Source organism: Centruroides vittatus, unplaced genomic scaffold (assembly GCF_030686945.1).
Source record: "Centruroides vittatus isolate TY-2023 unplaced genomic scaffold, ASM3068694v2 contig_745, whole genome shotgun sequence".
Lineage (NCBI taxonomy): Eukaryota > Metazoa > Arthropoda > Arachnida > Scorpiones > Buthidae > Centruroides > Centruroides vittatus.
This window is the reverse complement of record NW_027122481.1, coordinates 215328-240246: the sequence shown is the minus strand read 5'-3', so window position 1 is coordinate 240246 and position 24919 is coordinate 215328. Positions and strand designations below refer to the sequence as shown.

The window sequence follows — 24919 nt, the reverse complement described above, 5'->3', positions numbered from 1 at the left end:
CATACAATTGAAGAATTTTTTGTACTAGGCGTGTATATTCGTCACACATTTTGTTTTACCAAGTAAGTTTTTCTGATACTTTTAATTTTAGCCCTTATATCGTGGCTAGTGATTCAAAAATTCATTTTAAAAACGTTTTGGCTCGAGACCATATAATGAAAAAGAAAACATTATTAAAAGAGAAAGACCAATGCCTAAATTAAATATAAATACGTCAACAAAACATTTTCGACATTTTGACGATAAAATTTATGACGAATGACGATTCTTTCGTAAAATTGAAGCAATTTGGAAATCAAAGAGGAACAGAATTTAACATTGGTAGACAATATAAAATAAATATTGAAAATTATAACGAGATAATTACGATTAATAGATGTTATATGTTTTTTCTCAAAGCAAGAATTTGCATTTAGAAGGCATAGGGAATTTATTGAATCTAATAACAGAGGTAATTATATTGAACTTTCTTATTTATTAAGTACGTCAGATTATCTATAAAAAATACATTTAAAGAAGTATACGGTTTTACTGGCTTATCAATAAAACGAATACGAACGGGCCCTGACGCGCAATTAATTGATTGGCCCTGTAAGTCGGCTTCTTACACAAACACAGCTTCCCTATCATCAAATGTCACGGCACGCCAGTGCTGTGTATATATGTATTTTTATTATTACATATAAATAAACGTAATAAGAAAGTATATACTTTTTACTGTTTGCAGTTTCCAAAACGAATTGATGAAATTCACATAAAACGTGTGGTAAATCGATAATCGGTTAACGAACAATTCGGATAGCGAACAAAGTCTTGGAACGGATTCTTCCTCAACATTTGTTACTTCATGTACGATTTTCGTTGTTTAATATTATCAATGATAATTTATCACTGATTATTGAATATTCCATACATTTATTTTTCCGTATTTTATTTATACATATATAAAAAATGGAAAGCACGTGGGTCAACAGAGTTCACGGCCGTTACCCCCCGACAGTGTACTTCCCTTTAATCATTGAGTATGATTAAAAGGGAGATAAACTCCCTATACATAAAATTCATCTTTCTTTTATCAAAGATGTATTAAAAAAACTCGCTGTTTTGCCTGGGGAAGATATAAGACTACGTTCAACGTGGCAGCGTCCAGCGACTACGAGCGGAAAAATCTTTGAACGTGCGTCCAACTCGCGAGCGACTTTTGTCCAAGGTGGAGGCCGGTTCTTTACAAAATGGCGGCGAGACGACTTCATTAAATGCTTGCTACAGAAAATATAACAAGCATTAAATCGGTAAATTTGACAGGTAATTATTATCATTAACTAGATACACACAAATATAAAGAATCTTCATAGAATGATAAGTTAAGAAAGTTTTATTTTTTTAAACCTTACATTTACAAAAAAAATTATTAAATTACGTAAAAGATTATTAGTTAAAGTACATACAACATATATACACAATTTATTTGTAATTCTGTTTTCATTCATCTACAACATTTCGTTAGAAGCGCGAGCAGTGGAAGCGGTGATCAAACTTGCTTAGTTGCTGCTTCCTGCACGCGCGTGTACAAGAGACATGTAGTGGTCGCTATACGCTAAACGCGGTTACTGCGGACTCGCACATTTGCTTGAACCAGTTTGCCCACTCTGCTTGGAAGCGCGTTCACGCTCGTAGACACTGCCACGTAAGACGTAGATATAAAAGAATAAGAACAACCGACACCACCGAGAGCAGTGAACTCATACTTACACAACACAGAATAAGAATGGCAGTGTGAATGGCTGAGGAACAGCATCACAACGCCAAGCTCGACTTGAAGTGCCTCTCAATTCTTCAATGTTTATTTTCTCACGAAAAATTTTCGCCATGCTTGGCGCGAGAATTTCCAGTATATTATAAATATATAAATGAAGGCACAGAGTAAAGATACAAAGAGTGAAAACTCTCCACATCATTTATGTTATCCATTTTAAAGTCACGTGATAAATTTAAACCAACCACAATGCACAACTGTTCCAAACTCTGTTACAGGGCACTGCCATCAAATTCGTATAGCGTAGTGTCTACCTGATGTCACGAATGTTTGGGTTAGATTATTTATTCTTTTAGATTTATATTATTCCTAATTACAGATATTTGAAGGTAGAATATAAAACAAAGAAATAATGACTGGGCATACGAACACTTTTGATCAGTTTGGAATTCGACTGTGGTTGTAAATTTATTTTTACAAATGTCACAATAGAAATTAATCTCATTATTAAAAATAGTATATACTTCTCTAAAACCTCCCGACACGTAAAAGTCTGTTCACAGATATTACATTAGAAATACACCCGAATTATTTTATTAAACAAGACAATTTTAAATGCAATTTCAGTTTAGTTTGTTTTAAATTTGATTTTAAAATGGATTCTAAAATACGAGCGATTCTGATGAACGAGTTGATGGCTTAATGAAAAACTTTTAATATAAACACCTTTGTTACACACTTGATTCACAAACGTAACGAAGATTGTGTTCATTGTCTATGTCTATTACACTTCTGACAACAGAACGAAATGTTGAAATGTACTTTCAGCTAAATAATTAAGTTGCCTTTACTTTTAAATTCTTTATTACAAATATTAGACCTTTAGACGTAAACTTTCAGATGTTCTTCTAGTGTGTTTTTAGTCATAAATGCCTTCTTACAAATATTGCATACATACATATTTTTATGTATAATAATACAATGTCTGGCTAAGGCAGTTTTATAGGTATAACATTTTTTACATATGTCACAAACATACTTTTTTCTATCGCTATGAATAATTTTATGTTGTCCCGAAGAACCTATTGTCTTGAAATATTTGTTACACATATGACAAGAATATTAGTATTCATTGCTGTGTGTACGAATATGCCGTGTTAAACTAGAACTGCGTTTTAAACTTTAATTACATACCTGACAAGTATGGACAAACTGATTATTAATTACTTCATGACATGCCAAATAGTGTTTTGTTTTAAAATATTTGTTACATATATCACAAGTATGGTGGAATTTCTCATTATGAACGATTTTATGAGCTATCAAACATTTTTTTTTTTTGATTTTAAACCTTTTGTTACATACCTAAGAAGAATAGTTACGTTCATCAGTATGAGTTTCGAGATGGCTTTTCACTTGTTTTTTCCATTTAAAACCCTTATTACAAATATCGCATTTGAAAGGTCGTTCTTCACTATGAGTTCCTTGATGTAATTTTAGGTCCCCTTTCCGTTTAAAACTCTTATTACAAATATCACATTTGAAAGGACGTTCTTCGCTATGAGTTATTTGATGCGTTTTTATATCCTCTTTCCATTTGAAACCCTTATTACAAATATCGCATTTGAAAGGACGTTCTTCGCTATGAGTTTTCTGATGAGTTTTTATTTGCTCTTTCCATTTGAAACCCTTATTACAAATATCGCATTTGAAAGGACGTTCTTCGCTATGAGTTTCTTGATGCCTTTTTAGTTGCACTTTCAATTTGAAACCCTTATTACAAGTATCGCATTTAAAAGGACGTTTTTCACTATGAGATTTTTTATGGGTTTTTAGTTCTCTTTCTTTTTAAAACCCTTATTACAAATATCGCATTTGAAAGGACGTTCTTCGCTATGAGTTTTTTGATGGCTTTTTAGTTGCTTTTTCCATTTGAAACCCTTATTACAAATATCGCATTTGAAAGGACGTTCTTCGCTATGAGTTTTTTGATGGCTTTTTAGTTGCTCTTTCCATTTGAAACCCTTATTACAAATATCGCATTTGAAAGGACGTTCTTCGCTATGAATTTTTTGATGTGTTTTAGTTGCTCTTTCCATTTGAAACCCTTATTACAAATATCACATTTGAAAGGACGTTCTTCACTATGAGTTTTTTGATGGTGTTTTATTTGCTCTTTCCATTTGAAACCCTTATTACAAATATCGCATTTGAAAGGACGTTCTTCGCTATGAGTGTTTTGATGGTCTTTTAGTTGCCCTTTCCGTTTATAACCCTTATTACAAATATCGCATTTGAAAGGACGTTCTTCGCTATGATTTTTTTGATGTTTTTTTAGTTCCCCGTTCCGTTTAAAATCCATATTACAAATATCGCATTTGAAAGGACGTTCTTCACTATGAATTTTTTGATGGTATTTTACTTGCTCTTTCCATTTGAAACCCTTATTACAAATATCGCATTTGAAAGGACGTTCTTCGCTATGAGATTTTTGATGGGTTTTTAGTTTATTTTTTTGTTTAAAACCCTTATTACAAATATCGCATTTGAAAGGACGTTCTTCACTATGAATTTTTTGATGGTATTTTACTTGCTCTTTCCGTTTGAAACCCTTATTACAAATATCGCATTTGAAAGGACGTTCTTCACTATGAATTTTTTGATGAGTTTTTAATTGCCCTTTCCGTTTGAAACCCTTATTACAAATATCGCACTTGAAAGGACGTTCTTCGCTATGACATTTTTGATGGGTTTTTAGTTTATTTTTTTGTTTAAAACCCTTATTACAAATATCGCATTTGAAAGGACGTTCTTCACTATGAATTTTTTGATGGTATTTTACTTGCTCTTTCCGTTTGAAACCCTTATTACAAATATCGCATTTGAAAGGACGTTCTTCACTATGAATTTTTTGATGGTATTTTACTTGCTCTTTCCGTTTGAAACCCTTATTACAAATATCGCACTTGAAAGGACGTTCTTCGCTATGAGTTTTTTGATGGCTTGCTAGTTGCTTTTTCACTTTGAATTCCTTATTACAAATATCGCATTTGAAAGTTCGTTCGTCACTATGTCGTGCTTCATGACACAACAAATTGCTTTTCCACTTAAATTCTTTTCCACATATTTTGCAGGAATGAACTTTGTGTATTCTCTTCTGCATCTCTAAACGGCTTTTACTATATGAAACGTAATTATTACAAATGTTTTTTTTCTGGATATTAGATTTTTTACCATTTCTTGGAGATGACTTCACTCGATTTCCAGATGGTTGCAAACGTAAATTGCTATGAGAGATTTCGTTTTGATTTCCAGTCTTGTGTTCTTTCATGTGTCTTCGCAAAACAAATTGCCACAAAAACTTCTTATTGCAGGTTGTACAGCAAAATGGTTTTTTTCCAATATGACAGAACAGATGTGTTTGTAATATTTTCTTATTTGTAAAAGTCTGTTTACATAAATCACACGTAAATTTTTGTTTAGAATGAGATGAAAACATAACCTTGAAGTATTTCTTTTTAATCTTATCATGAATTTTATTCCATTTTCGACTCGAAGGAACGTACTTTGTTTTGATATTATATTTAAAATGTTTTTCTTTTTCTGAATTTAGCTGAATATCGTAATCCTGAATTTTCTCTTCCTCCTCAACTGAAAGTTTAAAAAATAACATAATGAACTTTCTATTATATTTGAATAAACAACATTGTTTCAATTTTAAAATAGTGCTGTTATCATATAATTGGTAAAGTATAGCTATGTGTTTCATTTAAAAACAAGGCATCATTAATTGTTTGCACTACAAATAAAACATTTTACATTTACAATCATAAACTGATTGATTCAGCTTTAGTTTCTTTAGCGGATATTTAAATAAGTGAAAAATTGTTTCACTTTATCTTTTTTGTTTACTTTATTTATGCAGTTTGTTCCAGCTGTTATCATGAAAACGTAAAAGAAATCGTGTGCTCTTAGAAAGGAGAAAATATCATTAGTGTAAAAGAAAAAGCAGCAAAATTCTACGGATTTCAAGTAGAGAGGCAAATTCAGTGGATTTTTCAGATTTTTTGAATCAAAATACCATAATTTGAGCGCATGTCCAGTAGATCTGTACAACGTTTTTCAAGAATATCTGCAACGTATTTTCTAAAACGTTGCTAATACAGTAGACCCTCCTATAACAGGCGTTCATATAACACGGGTTTGTATAACACGGCGAAAAAATTGCGATCGTGTTCGTATAACACGCTAAGAGACTCGTATAACACGGTAAAACGTCACCGCCGACTCGTGTCTCGACAGGATTGGTCGAACCGGGACCAATAGCGAACATTGCACAAACCGTTGAGTTTAAACGAGCAGCAGACCTACTAAAATTTTATTATTATTTAACGACGATAAAAATTATATTTCTATTAATGATGTCTCCAAAGTTCAGTGAATTTTTCGCAGAAAAATAACTTATCAGGAAACACGTACTGTACGCCCCGCGCTTGCCGTTCGATAAGCAGCTTTGCGACGAAAACAAGCTTAAGCAATGGCGTTGTCGAACGGTGCACACTCAGTAAGTAACTCTACAATTTTTTTTTATAGCATAGTTTTTATGAATTATTCCCAAAAATTATAAGTGATTTGGAAATGTTGAGTCAAATTGGTCTAGAATCGGTTAATTTTATAAAAGAAAACCTTTCAAACAGCCATAGCCTCTAAACTGCACACGTGCCGAGCTGTGATTGGCTCATGTATTTAAGTGACTCGTACAACACGGAATTCGTATAACACGTAACGTATCTACCGTGTTATAGGAGATCTACTATATTTACTTATTTATGTCATTAAATAAGTTATATAGCCCTTGTTTACTTCGTTTCAATACATTTTTTTTTATTATTATTTCAGAGGATCCAAAAAAAAGGCAAGATAACATGAATCATTAAATCATAACTTATGAGTTGTTATAGGTGTAGGTAGTTACGTATAATTCTCAAATATCTAATTCCAGTTAAATGTAAGAGGGTTGAAACTTGAATGCAGTTCTTCAGCTGCCCTCTGAATAATACTAATATAAAAGGTTTGAACTAAGTAACATGTTACTTACTTTGGATGATCATTTCATTCCTGTTAAGGTTTTCGTTTGGAGTGAAGTATTCAATCTTGACAGGCTAAACAATATGCAAATAATACATGACAAGCACTAATAATCACTTATAATATATAAACCAGTAACGAGTTGCTCAACTTTCCGGGTAAAAATTTAAAATTTTGGTGGCTGTCTGTAATAAAACGTTTTTTAAATAAAATATATTTTTAACTATTATATAAAGGCAAAGAATCCAGTTTTACATTTTCTCATGCCAGTGGCATTAAGAATCCTTAGACGTTACTTGCCAACAAGTGACAATTGCGAAGATGATGTTTTCAAGGCATTCGTAATCGTTGAAAAGAAAGTCGAGACAGTTAAGTGCTCAAAACAGACAACAGTAAACGAATTTTTCAGTTTTTCACTTATAGAGTAATTGTAAATAAAGGACAGAATGTATTGTAAGCCTATACTACTGTATAACGCACTATTGCATTTTAATAATTGAAGTTTTGTGGTTTTTTTTTCAACTTCGCTTTAGTCGTTACATCGGATAACTCGACACATTTCCACTTCCCCTTGGAGTGTCGACATATGCGGAGTCGACTGTATATAAAAATTTAATAGGCACTTTACATAACTTGCAAAAAAATTTAATAATTATATAATTTATGGATTAAAATCGTCTATTTCTTTACAATGTCGTTCACAAATGCTTGAATAATCATTATTTCAATAAAATATGTCATAAACTTAACCCAAAAGACAGAAAAAGCAAATGTTTAAGCCGAACTTCTACTTGCAACGTTTCAAACGCCTTTGTCCTGAACCATCATGCTGTAAGTAGTAGTCAAATGAGTAGCACTAATCACAAAAATTGCAATTCCGATAGGATAACATGTATGAGTAGCACTAATCACAAAATTTTCGACTAAATAAGTTTTGTTAGTCGATATTATTTTAACCTAAATAATTTTTTAGATCTATATAATCACAAATTTTTAACTAAATAATTTTTAGATCTATATAATGTATAATCACAAATTTTTAACTAAATAATTTTTAGATCGATATGTCCCACTCTAATCACAAAATTGTCGAGTAAATAATTTTTAGATCGATATAACGTATGACACAAAATGTTCGAGTAAATAATTTTTTAGATTATTTTGTTAAGTAAGTACATTTATAAGTTAGTTGATATTAGTTTTTCAGATTGCTAAGTAAGTTAATCGATATTAATTTATTTTAACCTAAATAAATTTTAGACTTTATCTTAAATAATTTTTCAGATTTAATTTTTATAAATAATTATTTCGATCCTATTTGATATAATGTATGACACACTCTAATCACAAAATAATTTAAGTATGTTAGAATTTATCTTAAATAATTTTTAGATTTACTTTGTTAAGTAAATAATTTTTCAGATCGCGATTTATAAATAATTTTTCATAGTAATAACATGTATGAATATCACAATTTAACCCTGCGTGAATCGCTAGGAATCGTTCTCTTACTTAGGTTGCATGGCTCTGTCAGACCCGCCATTTTTATTTTGAAATTAATAAATTTTTTCTATCGCGTAGAAGAACTACAATTTTTCCGTTAAATTCTACGCTTTGTTTTCTATTTAGTAGTATAAATTACTTTTGTATTGACAAAATTGTTTTTTCAATATTTATTTTTACGTAATTTGATGAAAAAAACACAAAATAATAAACATATCAAATTTCAACTCGCTGTAAGTTATCTGACGTTTCACCGATAATCATCGGGTTTGTTTGCAAATGGGGAAGAAAGATCATTCATTCGTGTGAAGTCAGTAGAAATTCAGTACTACTGTAAAAAATTTTTATAATAGACCTCGCGTTACCCCCTATCGCGAGAGTCAATAAACATTAATTGTTTTATGGCTCTATTAAAACATGCTTTTTTATGGGTTTCAAATCGACTAATTGACAACTGTTTTATTTTGTTTTACTCATTAGAATGTCTTCTTCAAGATTTAACAGATAGTTCTGTTAGATTTTTACACATGAATTTTATTTTTAATTTTTAATGTGATATAATCGTGTGTTAGGCTTAACTCGATCACCTAATTCAAAAATTGACATCGGTCAAAATATTATTCAATCTATCAAAATTCTTTGTTGATAGTTTAGATATAAATGTTTTCTCTGCACGAAATGAATCGATCGAAAAAATAATGAGAGGACCATCAAAAATTCGGCAATTAATGACATGTTCTCGATTCTGTAATTTGTTTTTTTTTATAATATAAAATATTCACATAATAAAACTTTAAAAAGGCATCCATATCAATATCTGAATGTTATCAAAATGCAATTATCAAAAATTTTATAATTTTCACAATTTGTATTATCATAATTTAGTTTTGAGTTTTTTTGTCGCGCTTTGTGTATCGCGCGACAAAACAGTCGCTACGCGATCAAACGCAGCGATTTCATTCATAATTACTTGTTATGTAGACCGGGCTAACTTTTTAAGTTTGTTTTGTTGTGCCGCAATGAAAAATGAATAAATAATAAAAGCAGATTATAATTAAAAATATTTTTATCAGATTAATCTGAATTATTAGATTATAGAATAATTATAGCTATGCGATATGATTGTCACGTAGTTGTAATTATTTTCCATATATCTAATTTCTTAATGTTTACTCATCTGAACACTGTCGAACATTTAATTAGCAATTTATAGCTCATAACGCGATTAAAACAAAAGAATTTATAGCGATTGTGTAAATTCGATTACCAAGATCATTTCCGAGGGGTCAGGATATTTCCCGGAATTTTATAGCTAGACTGTTTTCACAAGTTTCTGATTACTTAGTAAAAGTAAAAAAAAGCCAACTTGCATCGCCTAATAAACGAGGAATAATCATAAATTAATTATAAAAGTGATAAATAAAAATTATATGATAAGAATAAAAAATAATTAAAATAATTAAAAATTAATTAGACATTACTTTTAAAAACAATATTATAACCAAAAAAAACAAAAATATAAATATACAAATAAATAACGATATGATAGGATATAATAAACACCGCGCGACAACTTAAACGCGATAAAGTTATTGTGACACTCGCTATCGGCAACAGCGACAAATTAAACGGTCTTTTTTTACCCCCATCATGAGTCGCATGGGTCTGACAGACCCAAAGTATTTTCTTTCTCAAAAATGAGCGTTGCTATTCAAAAAAAATTAACAGCATGGTAATCGGGTTAGAAAGTTAGAAGAAAATTAATTTTTTCAGATTTTTAAAAAAATATTCATTATTAAAAAATTTTAACTAAAGTTCGCGCCAAGACTGTGAGACCCGTGGGATTCACGGAGGGTTAAGTAAGTAATTTTTCAGATCGCGATTTATAAATAATTTTTCACACGAATAACATGTATGAATATCACAATTATTAATTTAAGTAAATAATTTCTCAGATCGCGATTTATAAATAATTTTTGCACGGATAACATGTAAGTCAGTTGATAATATTTTAAATTTTTCCTCAATTAAGTAAATTATATTTATGACGAGTAAATAATTTTTTAGATTATTTTGTTAAGTATATTTATAAGTTAGTTGATATTAATTTTTCAGATTATTTTTGTCAAGTAAATACATTTATAAGTCGGGCGATTTAAATTATTTGTATATTATTTCACAAATTGTTAAGTAAATTATATTTATCAAGCTGAAATAATTTAACACTGAAATTATTTTGAAAGATTTTTATTTTGCATTAGAGTTAATAATTGTATCTTTCTCTCAGTTTTCTATGTTTGTTACTTGAAGTAGCGTTCAAATCTAAAAATATTATTAAATAAAGATACTAGGAAAAATATACTTACAACTCATTTTTAAGAAAGTGATAAAATCTCCACGATGAAGGAAGAGTTTATATACTGAGTAACTCAAGGTTACGATACTAGATTTCCTACGCATCTAGATCAAATTTTAACGCCCGAAGGTACATCAATGAAACCGCTTCCGTAAACAAGGTCTATTTATGTTTCTCACGACTAATTCAATTGTGTAAAACACATCAATAAAACTGCTTTTTATTAATTGTCAGCATATTTATTTTGCAAAGTCGCATGTTTATTATGCGAAATTGACTGCTTGAAAATAATTATTTTTCAAGCTAGCATGTTAGATATTTATCACTGATTTCTTATTAAATTGTCGGCACGTTTGATCTACAAGGTTGCATGCAGGTAAGATATTATGCGTGTGTCAATTTCTCGAAATTGGCCGCTGAAAATAATAATTTTTCAAGTTAAATTAGGCCAATTTTGACATGTCAGACCTTGAAATGCACTATATAAAGACGCGAATTGACCGAGAGACGCAGCTCATCTCCTACGAACCAACTACAAGTTCACTTCTACGAAGCAATCATGAGTTCCGACGGCAGTAAGTATTATTTTACTTTTTAAAAATTAATTGTAATTAGAAATATCCTCAAAAAAGTAAATATATTTATTTAGATGATTTTGATTTTAATATAAAACAGAATTCTACTAAAAAAAAGAACGTCCAAATCTAAAAATGTTGAAGATGAACGAAAAAGCAAATGTTTGACTTAGACTTCTCTATAGATAAAAATTGGAAAATCCGTCCATTTAAAATCAAAGTATGCAATAACGAAATTATGGAGGTAGTTCCATTCAAATCGAATTGGTACGTTTCGTTAACAAAAATAAATGGAAATTACACCCCTACTAAATATAATATAAATGTGAATGACTTTAAATTTCATAAGAATGCCTTCGATGCAATGAATGAACATTTACAGGAAAATGCTTAATGTTTTAAAAAGGTCTACGGTGCAATATGTATAATTTTATTATTAGGAAGCGAGCTTTCAAAGGATACTTGAAAACTTACAGATCACTAATCTCAGAAAATATTGATCCTGCAGTCTTTTTTGATAAAATAATGCAAACTGTTTATAATATTTTAGCTAACGATAATTTTGTGTGTAAAAAAAAATTTTTGATAAATTTAAAAACTAAATTTTTAAAATATAAAGATGATGATATTGTGGAATATCAAGATGTATATTTTTCCAGCCGTGTTGAGCATATTTTGTCCTCGTATATGATTAATGATAAATTAACTAATGCTTTCGATACAATTCTAAATTATATCGACAAATTTATTAAGTATAGATCAGGATGGATACTAAAAGAAATTATATTCATAAATATTAATATTGGAATATATAAAAATGAAAGTGGTGGCTGCGGGGACATTATTCTTCCCAAACATCTAATTTCTAAACGATGTGTATTAAATATAAAATGTTCGGACAATCAATGTTTTTTATATTGTATAATTGCACATTTGTATCCTGCAACCGCTAGTAACAGAAATTCTATATATTTATATAGAAAATATTTAAAATATTTAAATACAAATCGTTTAAAATTTCCTGTAATTGTGAAAAATATTCCTATATTTGAAAAAAATAATTGCCTGACTATTAATGTATATGGGTACAAAAAAAAATTAATTTATCCTATCTATATAAGTAAATTTCGATTTGAAAAAAAGATAAATTTACTGTTATATAAATCACACTATTTCTTGATTAGGAACTTTAATAGATTAATGTCTGATAAATTTTTACCTAGAAAATACTGTAAAAAATGTCTAAATGGATTCGAAAGGGAGAGTACTTTAAATGACAACATTAAATTTTGTTCTAATCATAAATATCAAAAAGTATCAACCCCAAAACGTGAGAATGCGATAGTAAAATTCGATTGTCCTGAACAATCATTATTATTTCCAATAGTATGTTATGTTGACTTTGAATCAATTTTGGAAGAGGTTTCTTCCGATGAAATAGATCCAAGTGTAAGTTTTACTAAAAATATTGAAATTCATAAACCTATATGTTATTCTATTAAAATTATTGAAAATGAAGATAGGATAATATATAACAATTTTTATTTGGGTGATAATGCTGTTAATAATTTTCTAATTGATATCCAAAACCAACTAAGTAATTTATTAGATAAAATAAATCGCAATGCTGAAATTAATTTAAATACTATTTCTAATATTTCGAAACATATATGCCATATTTGTAAGGAAAAATTTAATGATAATGATTTGCGTGTATTAGATCACGATCACCAGACAGGCGATATCCGCGGATACGCCCATAATGGTTGCAATTTGAATTATCAATTAAAAACATTTATCCCAATTATACTTTATAATTTTTCAGGTTATGATTCGCATTTAATTTTAAAAAATATTCCTTTCAAATTATTTTCGAAAATTAAAATTATCCCCATAAATTCCGAAAAATTTACAACATTTTCATTAGATTATTATAAATTCATTGACAGTTTTCAGTTTTTAAATTCTAGTCTCTCTGTTTTAACGGAGAACTTAAAAAATGCAAATTATAATTTTCTAATTTTTAATCGTTTTTTTCGTCGTTGTACATATAGAAAATTATTATTAAGAAAGGGAATTTTTCCATATTCTTATTTTAAAAATAAGCAAATATTAGACGAAAAACAGTTACCTCCTAAAAAATGTTTTTATAACGAGTTATCGCAAGAAAATATTACTGATGAAGATTACAATCATGCCCAATTAGTTTGGGAAAAATTTAACTGTAAAACTTTTAAAGACTATTTAAAATTATACCAATATGTCGATACCATATTATTAGCAGATATATTCCAGAATTTCAGAAAATTAAGTTTAATGTATTATAATTTAGATTTCGTATATTTTATATCTGCACCTGATTTAACATGGAATTGCAGTTTAAAAATGACAAAAATTCAATTAGAATTATTCGACGATGTGGATAAGCACTTATTCATTGAACAAGCCATGCGCGGAGGTATAAGTTTAGCAGGGAAAAGGTTTGCGCGAGCTAATAATCCATTAATACCGCAAACATATGATAAAAATCAACCCCATAATTATATTCTGTCGATACATGCAAATAATCTTTACGGGTTTGTAATGAGCGCATACTTACCTGTAAATAATTTTAGATGGCTACACAGAGACGAAATAGACGCTTTAGACATAGCTAATATATCCGATAAAAGTAGCATAGGATATATCTTAGAAGTCGATTTAAAATATCCCGAAACTCTTCATGATAGACATAACGACTTACCGCTTGCTGCTGAGCACATTACCATCCCGTACGATTTATTATCTAATTATCAAAAAACAGTATTAAATAAATTAAATTTAAAGTATGTCAATACTAATAAAAAATTTACTCCTACTCTTTTCGATAAAACAAACTATGTAGTTCATGATAGAAATTTAAAATTTTATCTAGAAGAGGGTTTGATAATAACTAAAATTCATAGAGTATTGGTATTTTGTCAAAGTCTGTGGCTTAGAAAATATATTCATTTTAATAATAAAAAAAGACAAGAATCAACTAATGGTTTTGACAAATCATTTTTTAAATTAATGAATAATAGTTTTTTCAGAAAAACTTGCAAAAATGTAAAAAAGCGTATTAATTTAAAAGCGGCTACAACATTAGATCAATATCGTAGATATCTGTCTAAACCGTCCGTAGAAAAGTTTCAAATTATAAATGACAATCTTGCAATTTTTAAAATGAAAAAACCAAATTTAATTTTAGATAAACCAATTTATATAGGTTTTTGTGTATTAGAATTAAGTAAATTGCATATTTACCAAACATTTTATAAAATATTTAAAAATAGATATGGTGAAAACGTACGATTATTATACACGGACACAGATTCTCTCACGCTTCAAATATTTACAAACGACGTATACGAAGATTTTAAATCATTTCCTGATATTTTTGACTTTAGTAATTATCCTAAAACTCACAAATTATATAACGAAACGAACAAAAACAAACTGGGTTATTTTAAAGATAAAACTCAATCGAAACCAATAATTGAATTTTGCTCCCTAAAACCAAAAATGTATTCTTATATTTTCGATAAACAAAATAAAAAAACTGCTAAAAATATTAAAAAATCTGTTATAAAAACATTTAATCACGATAAATATAAAGAAATTTTGTTTAATACAGAATTATTAAGACACCAACAGTATGGTATTAAAAGCAAAAATCATGTAGTAACAACATATCTACAAAATAAAATTTCACTTTCTCCCTTTTACGATAAAAATTTATTTTAAATAATGGAGTAGACGTGCTATCATTTGGTCACTACAGTTTCTGCTTTTAATTTACAGATCTATCATCATCATCTCCGCAATATAACTTTTTAATAGTATACAAAAGAAAATATACTTATGTAATACACAGTATATGTAGTAAAACTTACCCTTGTTTAAAACAAGCATGTATTAAAGCAGCATCTCTAAAATTACCAAATAATAAAACATATAAGTGTAAATTTTTTGTAATTAATGATAAAATAACATTACCAACATTTAACAAATATTTTATAAATTGTGATTGTATGAAATGTAATAATTAAATATTTTATTTTTAGAAATTGTATATTTTAAAAAATTATTCGAAACTGTAAAAATCCTGAAAAAAAGTTCTGCAGGGGCGGCTAGTTATGATATTTTTTGTGTTAACTTTTTTGATCTTAAACCCAATGAACTTAAAATAGTATTCGTAGATCTTGCTATTGAAATACCAAACAGTAACTGCTATGCTAGGATTGCTCCAAAATCATTATTACCGTTAAATAATATATTAATAAATGCGAGAATTATTGACTCCGATTATCGCGGAAACATCTGTGTAATAATGTATAACTTTGGACCTGAGACTGTTATTTTTGAACCTGGATCGCCAATAGCCCAAATAATATTCGAGAAAATAATGCATCCTACTTTTTTAGAAAAGGAATCATTAAGTGACAGGGGCGAATATAGTTATTCTCAGAAAGAAGATTTGACAACTGTGACGAAATTCTCATTTCTGAAGACAAACATGAAAAAAATAATGATGATAATTCGGAAACCTTATCCGATTCTGGAGACAAAAAGTAAAGAAAATTGTAATGGTTTAGGTGATTGTATCAATTATTTTGTACTCATATATTGGTAATTGTAATATACTCAATTATTATTGTACTCATGTATCGGTGATTGTAATATACTCAATTATTTTTGTACTCATTTCATTTTTGTACTCAAATAAAGCAGCAAATAATATTAAAAATGTTTATTTCTTTGTAGACAAAGAACCACCTCCAATTGACTGGAAAGTTTTCTCATCGTCGTCTGTAAATGAAGATACAATAAGACAATTTCACAACTTCGTTCACTAGGACGCAATTAGTCAACGAAGCGATTTATCTCTCCGATTTATTTCTGATTACGCGAATAAATTAAATTGGGAACACATATGAAAAAATTACAAATTTTCAACCACATTTATTTCAACCCATCTTGATTACGCAAAATGAGATTTAATTTGCCAATATCAGCAATTAAATGATTTTTTCTTTACAAATTATGCAGACCATCTTGATTGGAATAAAGTCGCCGAATTTCAAACTCTCTCGGATGATTTTATTGTCCTCTTCATACATAAATTTGATATAAAAAAACTATTAAAACACCAACAATTAAAAACATCAACTTTACGTAAAATAAAAGATCACTTAAACTGGATTTTTGTTTCTCGTTATCAAAAACTCGATCAAGACTTCATTCATACGTTCCAAACTAGACTTTCTCGGTGTCACATTATAAAATATCAAAATTTATCCAAGGAATACATTGTTAGCAATCGCAAAAATTTATTCCTGTATCTAATGTCAGAAATATGTCTCAGTTTAGAAAAACTGAAAGAAAGATACAATTATTAACTCGTAATGCAAAGTAAAAATAAAAATCTTTCAAAATAATTTCAGTGTTAATAATTATGTGCAAATATTTTAACAATAACCCAAAGTTTAATATTTAACTAATATCTTTAAAATAATATTCATTTAAAAACTAAATGTTTTATAAGTAAGTTTTGTAGATAAATAAAAGTTTTTTAAATATGAGTTTAATAATGTGTAACTAAAACTTACAGATGGGTCGCAAAAATATATTTATTTAGAAAACGAAACTAAAACTTACTGATGGGTCGCAAAACGTAGCTACTCTAAATATTATTTTGTAACGATAATGTTCGCAATTATTTGTTTTACAATTACTATATGTACTCAAATAATATTTTAATGAACTCAAATATATATTCAAATAAAACAGTACATAATATTTATTTGTAGATAAAGAACCACCTCCATTCGACTGGAAAACTTTCTCATCTTCTACAGACGAATACACAATAACATAATTTCAAGACCAGCTTCAGTGGGACGCAATTAGTCGACGACGCGATTTATCTCTCCAATTTATTTCAGATTATGCAAAAAGCTAAATTGGATACACATATGGAAAAATTATAAATTTTCAACCACATTTATTTTAACCCATCTTGATTACGCGAAATGTAATTTAATTTGTCAATATCAACAATTAGATAACCTTTTCCTTATAAATTTTTCGAACCATCTTGATTGGAATAAAGTCGCCGAATTTCAAACTCTCCCGGATAATTTTATTATCTTCTTCATACACAAATTTGATATTAAAAAACTATTAAAACACCAACAATTACAAACACCAACTTTACGTAAAATAAAAGAACACTTAAACTGGAATTTTGTTTCTCGCTATCAAAAACTCGACCAGGAGTTTATTAATATGTTCTCAACTAAACTTTATTGGTACCACATTATAAAATATCAAAATTTAACTAGAGAATACATCGTTAGCAATCGCAAAAATTTATTCCTGTATCTAATGTCAGAAATATGTCTTAATTTAGACAAACTGAGAGAAAAAAATTAAATGTTTTATTGTATCCAATTTCTCTGTAATGCAAAATAAAAATCTTTCAAATTATTTCATGATAATAAAACTTAACTTGCCAAAAATAAATATAATTTACTTGACAATTTGTGAAATAATTTACTTAGTATAAAAATGATTTAAAATAAATTCTTACACACTTACATATTATAAACCGCTATCTGAAAAATTATTTACTTGACAAAATAAGTCTAAATATCGACCAACTTACATGTGTGATTCGTGCAAAAATTATTTATAAACCACCATCTGAAAAATTATTTACTTAACAAAGTAAGTCTAGAAATTATTTACTTATCAATTATTTATAAAAGTTAAATCTGAAAAATTATTTATTTGATAAAGTGAAATAAATTCTAACACTTAAATTAATATCGACCGACAAAATTATTTTGTGATTAGAATGTGTCATACATTATATTGGATGGAAAGTCAAAAAATTATTTAAGTTAAAATAAATTAATATCGACTAACAAAAATTATTTACTCGAAAATTTTATGATTAGTGCTACTCATTTGACTACTACTGCTGTACATTATATTATATTATAAACGTATTATATTGAAAATTAAGAAACGAAAGTTAGTACTGTACATTGTGTATAAGGGGAATTAATGCTAATAAATTTTGGTAATAAAACATTAAGGGGTGAAGAGATAGAAGATGGTCACGTGTAAAATCTCGAGTGGAATCAGACCATGAAAATTTTATTTGTTGTTAGCATCTACAATTGTTTGTGAAATGCATTTCTATCAATTAAATTAAGCATTTTATAATAATTAAAATTATAGAGAGTTTTTATAAGTTTGGCGCCACAGACAATTTTATTTTTTTATTATGATTAATAATATAAATGTTATTTTTTAAATAAACTCTCTTAACAGCCAGGAAACTTACGCAACTCGTTGTTAGATTTTTTCTTACATAATACACATTTTTTATTTAATACAGAATACACCTAAATTCAATGCATAATATTATATTAGTGATAATGAGCTACGTTTTCAACCATTCAGAAACCTAAGTTAATGTTGAAATTTCACTGTAAAATATTTTGAAATTTGTATTACTTACCAATACGTGTTCATTATCATCTGGAAGTAGAACAACTTTATAATCTTCAGTCTTTACTTCGATCTTCAATTTTTTCAAAACAACTTTACATTCCGATTTTATACCATGTTTTACATCATAATTATCTTTTACTTCTTCTTTCTTGATTTCTGTAGTGGAATTTACAAAGTTTTCGTGTTAATGGAGTCTAAGAAAATCTTGAAATATAAAATAAAACTGAGCATATTTGCATTAATTAAGATAACGATATGTTAATTACATGTTTCTCTAAGTCATTTATTTGTGATTACAAGCCGAAAACTAGCCTTACTTAACGCTGATTCGATATAACGCGGTCTTTTCAAAGACAAAAAGAAAAATAAGCTCAAATATACGCTGATTTAAATTATCGCGGCATTTCATTGATTCGTATATAATACGATAATTTTCAAACACAAACGAATCGGCAAAAGATGGCAAAAAGGTGTACTTTCTTTAAATCTATGTTTCTTTGGTGCTATTTTGTAAAAAATATAACATCATGGATGCCATAGGAAATATGGATTTCACTTGGCAAGAATTAACAGATAAATGTACGAACAAAGTGTGCAACAAGTTATGGATGAAGGTATCCAAGAATTGTCAACAATTGGAGCCTATCGCTGTATCGTTCGGTTGACCAAACTCAACCTAATCGATACAGCGGGACTAGGAGAAGTAGCCGAGCAGGATATTGAGGAGTTACAGCAAGTTTCTGATGACAGCCTTACCAGCGACGACCTTCAAGAACTGGCAGAACAGGGATTCATGTGGAACAGTAAAAAAAAAAAAAAAAAAAAAGAAATTCCGAAGACAAAGAACCCAAAAAATTTCTCTACAGATTTCATTAGTAAATGTTTGGTAACCATAACCGAAATCGTTGATCAAATTGAGGCAAATGATCGAAATTTTGAAAGGAATGCAAAAGGAAAACAAGGCATTTTGAATGCGATCTTCTGCTTCCGACATTTGCTTAAGGAAAGAAAAAAGCGACAAATGAAACTTAACGACTTTATTGGAAAAGAACAAGAATTTCAGAAAAGTCAGGACCTTCATCGAAAAAAAAAAAAATGAAATTTACATTTCTGTGTGCATATGATTATGTATTATTTCTTCTTCTTTAATGCTGCCGAATGGCGTTTGCGATTTCGTTTTGATATTGTTCTCTGTCTAGCACTGTGTAAAATTTGTGCTGTAGTCATGTGAAGCCAGGTGCTGATGTTATCTAGCCAGGCCGTTTTCGGTCTGCCTGGACATTTCTTGCCTTCAATCTTGCCCTCCAGGATAAATGGCAGTAGATGGTATTTTTGGTGGTTCCTAGCGATGTGGCCTAGATAGTTGCATTTCCTGCTGATGATGGTTTTGATCAGGTCCCGGTCCGTTGATCAGGTCCATGTGTTATTTAACATATATTATTAATCAAATTAATATAAAAAAACTTAAAATTAAAGTAAAATTTGTTTATTTTTGGTCGCGTGTTCCGCTATCCGTATGTTTACTCTATGTTAAAATGACCTTGTTCAACACTGTTTCGCTTAGCGCTTTGTTGTCTATAAACGCATCCCCGCGTTTTAACGCGGGGTCTTACCGTTTGTACGTTATACTGTACAGTGCGTTACGTATCCGCGTGTCACTCCCTCACACTTCGCTTCATATATAATACATAAATGTATATGCAATGAATACTTGTTTCAACTCATGTAATGTATAAGTTTATGAGCTTATGAGTGATATCATTATGTATCGAGTTTGTTAATAATGAATAATTTACTTTCACTGTGGTACCGGCTCTCATAAGCAAGAAAATATGTGTAATGCTATGACATTGCACATAATTATTTTGAGTTTGATTTAAAAAGAAACAAAATCCAACAACAAGTTACGTAACTTTATCAGCAAAAATGTTACAATTGGTTTATATTATTAATTATTATAAAATGGCAAAAAACTGAATTTTGAAAGTAGAGATGAGTTTTATTTATAGATACATAAAATTAGTACTTTAAAAACTTAGGGTCTATGAGAAGTAGCAAGACATCCCAGTCTGAGCACTCATTAATAGAGAACCCACTGTTTTCACAGACGTATATCGATACAAACAATAAAATAAATAGCAGCAGACTTTTTCGCTATTTATTTAAACAAATTGAATTTAATCATATAATTGGGCTGTAATTTGAAAAAATTGTAGACCTATAAATTCTCACTATCCTCTGTCTTGTGGCACTCTTTCTTTAATATCGAGAACGGACGAACATTAAAGCCGAAATTAGATAATATGGAAAGAACAGAGGCAAGAGACACCGACTAACTGTGTACGAAGTTTTGATGAACGTCGTAAGTCATGTTATTTCAATTAAAATCTTTTCTCCCAAAAACAGTTAATAAATAACCGGCACAACTCCATTGTTAAAGGAACAGTATAATGTACAGAGGCAAGCCACTATTAATTTCAGGTAACGAACACATATTTTAAATTAAATACACTAAAAATATGATTATATATTGCAATCCAGCATTGTGACGATGCCATAATATATAATTGCTCGTTTCATTGAAATCTAAAACATATAAATTGGTATTTTCTCTGTTGTAAGATTCTGGTCCATTGAATTGACAGTTTTAAATATGTTAACTAAATTAAATGTAATTGATAATATTAAATTCTATTTAAATCCTTATTCATTATATACGACATATTCGCAAAGTTTTTCAAATGTTATCAATTCGATTGATATGAATATAAATTTATGTATTACGTATTATTCTTATCACTGGAAAGATACTTTCATAGCATTAAAAGTATTAAGCGTCTTACCTCTTTCTATTTTATAACCAGAATGACTCCAAATAGTGGATCCGTTTGTGTTGTTTGTGGAAATTGGTTCTCTTTTAATATTTATCTGAAATAAAAAAAGATTACGTTATATTATTTGACAGATTGATCTTTATAGAAAGACAAGTGAAAAAATTATTTAAACTGGGGCATAAAAATACGTTTAATAAATAATACTTTTTTTGTTTTAAATGTGGTCAACTATCTACTTTTCTTTTAATTGTGGTGCCTGTAATCTATTTAACACCTTTCAAAGTAAAATTTTAAATGGAAAAAACGTGACTTCTGGTTTGCAGCATATATATGTATACAGTTTATCGGAGTCTCTTGCCGAATTAAGTGAATCTGATTCTCTATGAATATTTACAAAATAGTTTATTAAGATGCAATTTGACAAATAATAATATTTTTGTCTGTTGTAATTTCGTAGCTTTCTTTAAATTTTCTTTTGTACCAATTTTTTTTTCTTTGTGTACTATTTTAACATCAGTTTTATCTATGCTGCAGTTACGAGTTGTTCAATGTTCGTAAATAACAGAGTTTATTCTACTATACTTTAAATCCGCGATGTGTTCAGAAGCAAAGAGAATTGAATTCGAGCCATATACTAAACCATGAGACCAGGTAGGTGATAAGCTACAATTCAAACATTTCACAGTACATAAAAGAAAACATATTGGATTATAAAATAATCGTGAACAGAACAAGCTCACTAAAGAAGAAGAAAAAAACATCTTCTTCTTCTTTAAAGAACCACCAAAAGCACACATTGGAGAAACAAAAATAAGATTGGAAACAAGATTAAAAGAACACATCGCGGATTTAAAATATAATAGTGTGAAAATCGGCCCCTTTCACTTTTTTATAAATTATGGGTTCGAATATAATATTTTAATATGTTAAATTTTCGAATAATATTTTATAATATTTGCCGATGATTCAAAAAAAGTTTCCGTTGGAAAACTTCCTAATCGATGTCAGAACTTCCGTTTTCATCGGTTCGAGTAAAAATGCCTCATGTAAGAAAATAAGGAGGATGCACATTTAATCAACGATCATCGCAGAATGTTATATAGCATCAATTATGTTTATTTGAATAGAGATATTGGAGAAAATCTCCATTCTTCTAAATTGTAAAAACAAAAGTTTTTATTTAATCAACGGAAGTTGATTTCATTTTAACGACGAAGTCGAGATGAATCATTAGGAGACAGCAGGCCGACCGCCTGTCCAAAGACGACGCCAGTCAATGGGTAAGGGGGGCAAGATGATGTAAATTGATAGAGGATATGAATTGTATGTAAGTAAAATAGAAACGATTCATAAAGTTTTAATCATTTACTATGTACCGGAAAAGAAATATCTCAAATAAAACATTTTCTTTAACTTACAAGAAGCCTAAGAAGATTATTTTAATTAAAACTTAGCATTTAAATAAGTTTTTCGAATTTCTAGGGAAGGGCAACTGCCCCTCTGCCCCTCCCCCTGGCGACGCCCTTGTGCCTGTCTATAAAAAGAGATGATTTTCCCGCCTAATTGCGCAGTTCTACGAAGTCCGGAATCGCCACATGGTCATTGCGCAGTGCATCGAACCGCCACACTAAAGCTAAAGTAGTCTCATGCAAGGAAGAATTCTACAAGCAAGATAACCCTTCCATACGAAGAATTTCTCGCTTTAGTTACAATTCATACAAGTTGGAATTTATTTGGTTTAAGTGCCATACTACAGGCAAGATCCTCCGAATAATGAAATGAAGAAAAGTATTCTTAAGGTAGAAGAAATTGACATACGTTTGTAAACTCTCTCTTTGCGCATAGTGTTAAATTTAGCGCGAATAGGTTAATAATAGATTTAAGTCGATAGTTAAATTCGCTTACGAGTTAAGACTCGAATGTATTATTGTAACTTCGTTTATTATATTTTCATTTGTATGTTATTGTATTCAGATTTAGTTTAGTTTAATTAAATATTGTTATTTGTTTATAATCAGATTGGTTTCATTTTGGTTATGTTATCGAAACACTCTCATTTGTTATACCGTTAGCCCTGCTTATCAACATTGATTTAAAACGCGTGGTGATCCGCGTCCTAAATCTGATCACCTGATGTCTGGAGATCCTGACGTTAGAAGATAACGGAGACTGATGATCGCGAAATCACCTATCTTTCACGAATTAATATAAGTCCCACCGCCACTCGAAATTGTTTATAATAAGCCAGAGGTGGGCAAGCATGAGTTCAGTGAAAGCCGAAATGTAGGTTATGCAAAATACATGGGAGCCGCAGTTCTGTACTGTCGTGGAGGATAGTATAGTAATGCAGGGAAGGATAGGGTGTCCCCCATCCAGGTCGAGAACTTGTTTTAAAAAAATAGATTTGAAATGTCAATTTAATTTATTGCACCAACCTGGAAATAAATTACTAAATATTACATATATATAATTACATATTTTCACAAAATTGTTGAAATAAAATTGTAAAAATAATAATAAAAAGCAGAAATTAACACTTTCAGCAAGAGCCGCATTTGCCCATGTCTATAATAAGCCATCTCATATGACAAACGAGAGTCGTCACGCGATTGACCTGCCGATTATGTGGTAGCAACTACTTTCCAGACTTCCTGCCCGCGGCTGATCTCACAATAGAATAAACTCTTTTTTTTTAACGAACATTGCACAGCTTTTAACTGCAGCATAGATAAAATTGATGTTAATATAGTACACAAAGAAAAATATTGGTACGAAACACTGGCGTGCCGTCATTGGAAGCGATAAAAGCGCTGCTTCCCCCTTCCAACGACCTTCCCTTGTATTTTCTAAAATATAAATTTTCATATTTTAACGTACTTTAAATTAATTAAAATTCATATTTTATTATAACTGCATCATGTATCTTATTACAAATTTCTATAGTACATGTGAAAAAAAACGATAAGTGTAATAATTAACTTCTTTTTTTTATTTATTTCATATTTGCAGACTAAAAAATTACAGGTCACAAGAAGGCGTCAATTAACTACTACGGCCCGCGGAAAAAAACGTAAAATTTATTCTGGCCCATGTTATAAAAAAGGTTGCCCACCCTTGGACTAGAATTATAACTTAACCTAACCGATAGGAGTTTACTGGCATGTTTTTATGATAGTTCTGTATAGTTGACAGGAGTTTTAAACAATCCATTAAAATTATGGATATATTTATTCTGCGTTTATTTTGCTCTCCCATCTTATAT

At 29.4% G+C, this 24919-nt stretch overlaps 1 protein-coding gene across 1 annotated transcript in view; it reads right to left on the bottom strand.

Annotated features, from left to right (window-relative positions):
• Positions 1-3121: 3121 nt before the first annotated feature.
• The window catches only part of LOC136981135 (zinc finger protein 271-like), a 213592-nt gene continuing 191794 nt past the window's right edge, over positions 3122-24919 (bottom strand). Inside the window, 6 exon segments of the mRNA XM_067277413.1 lie at positions 3122-3513; positions 3612-3836; positions 3839-5407; positions 6855-6918; positions 18837-18979; positions 21667-21751. Of these exon segments, the coding sequence (XP_067133514.1) occupies positions 3122-3513; positions 3612-3836; positions 3839-5407; positions 6855-6918; positions 18837-18979; positions 21667-21751 (2478 nt within the window).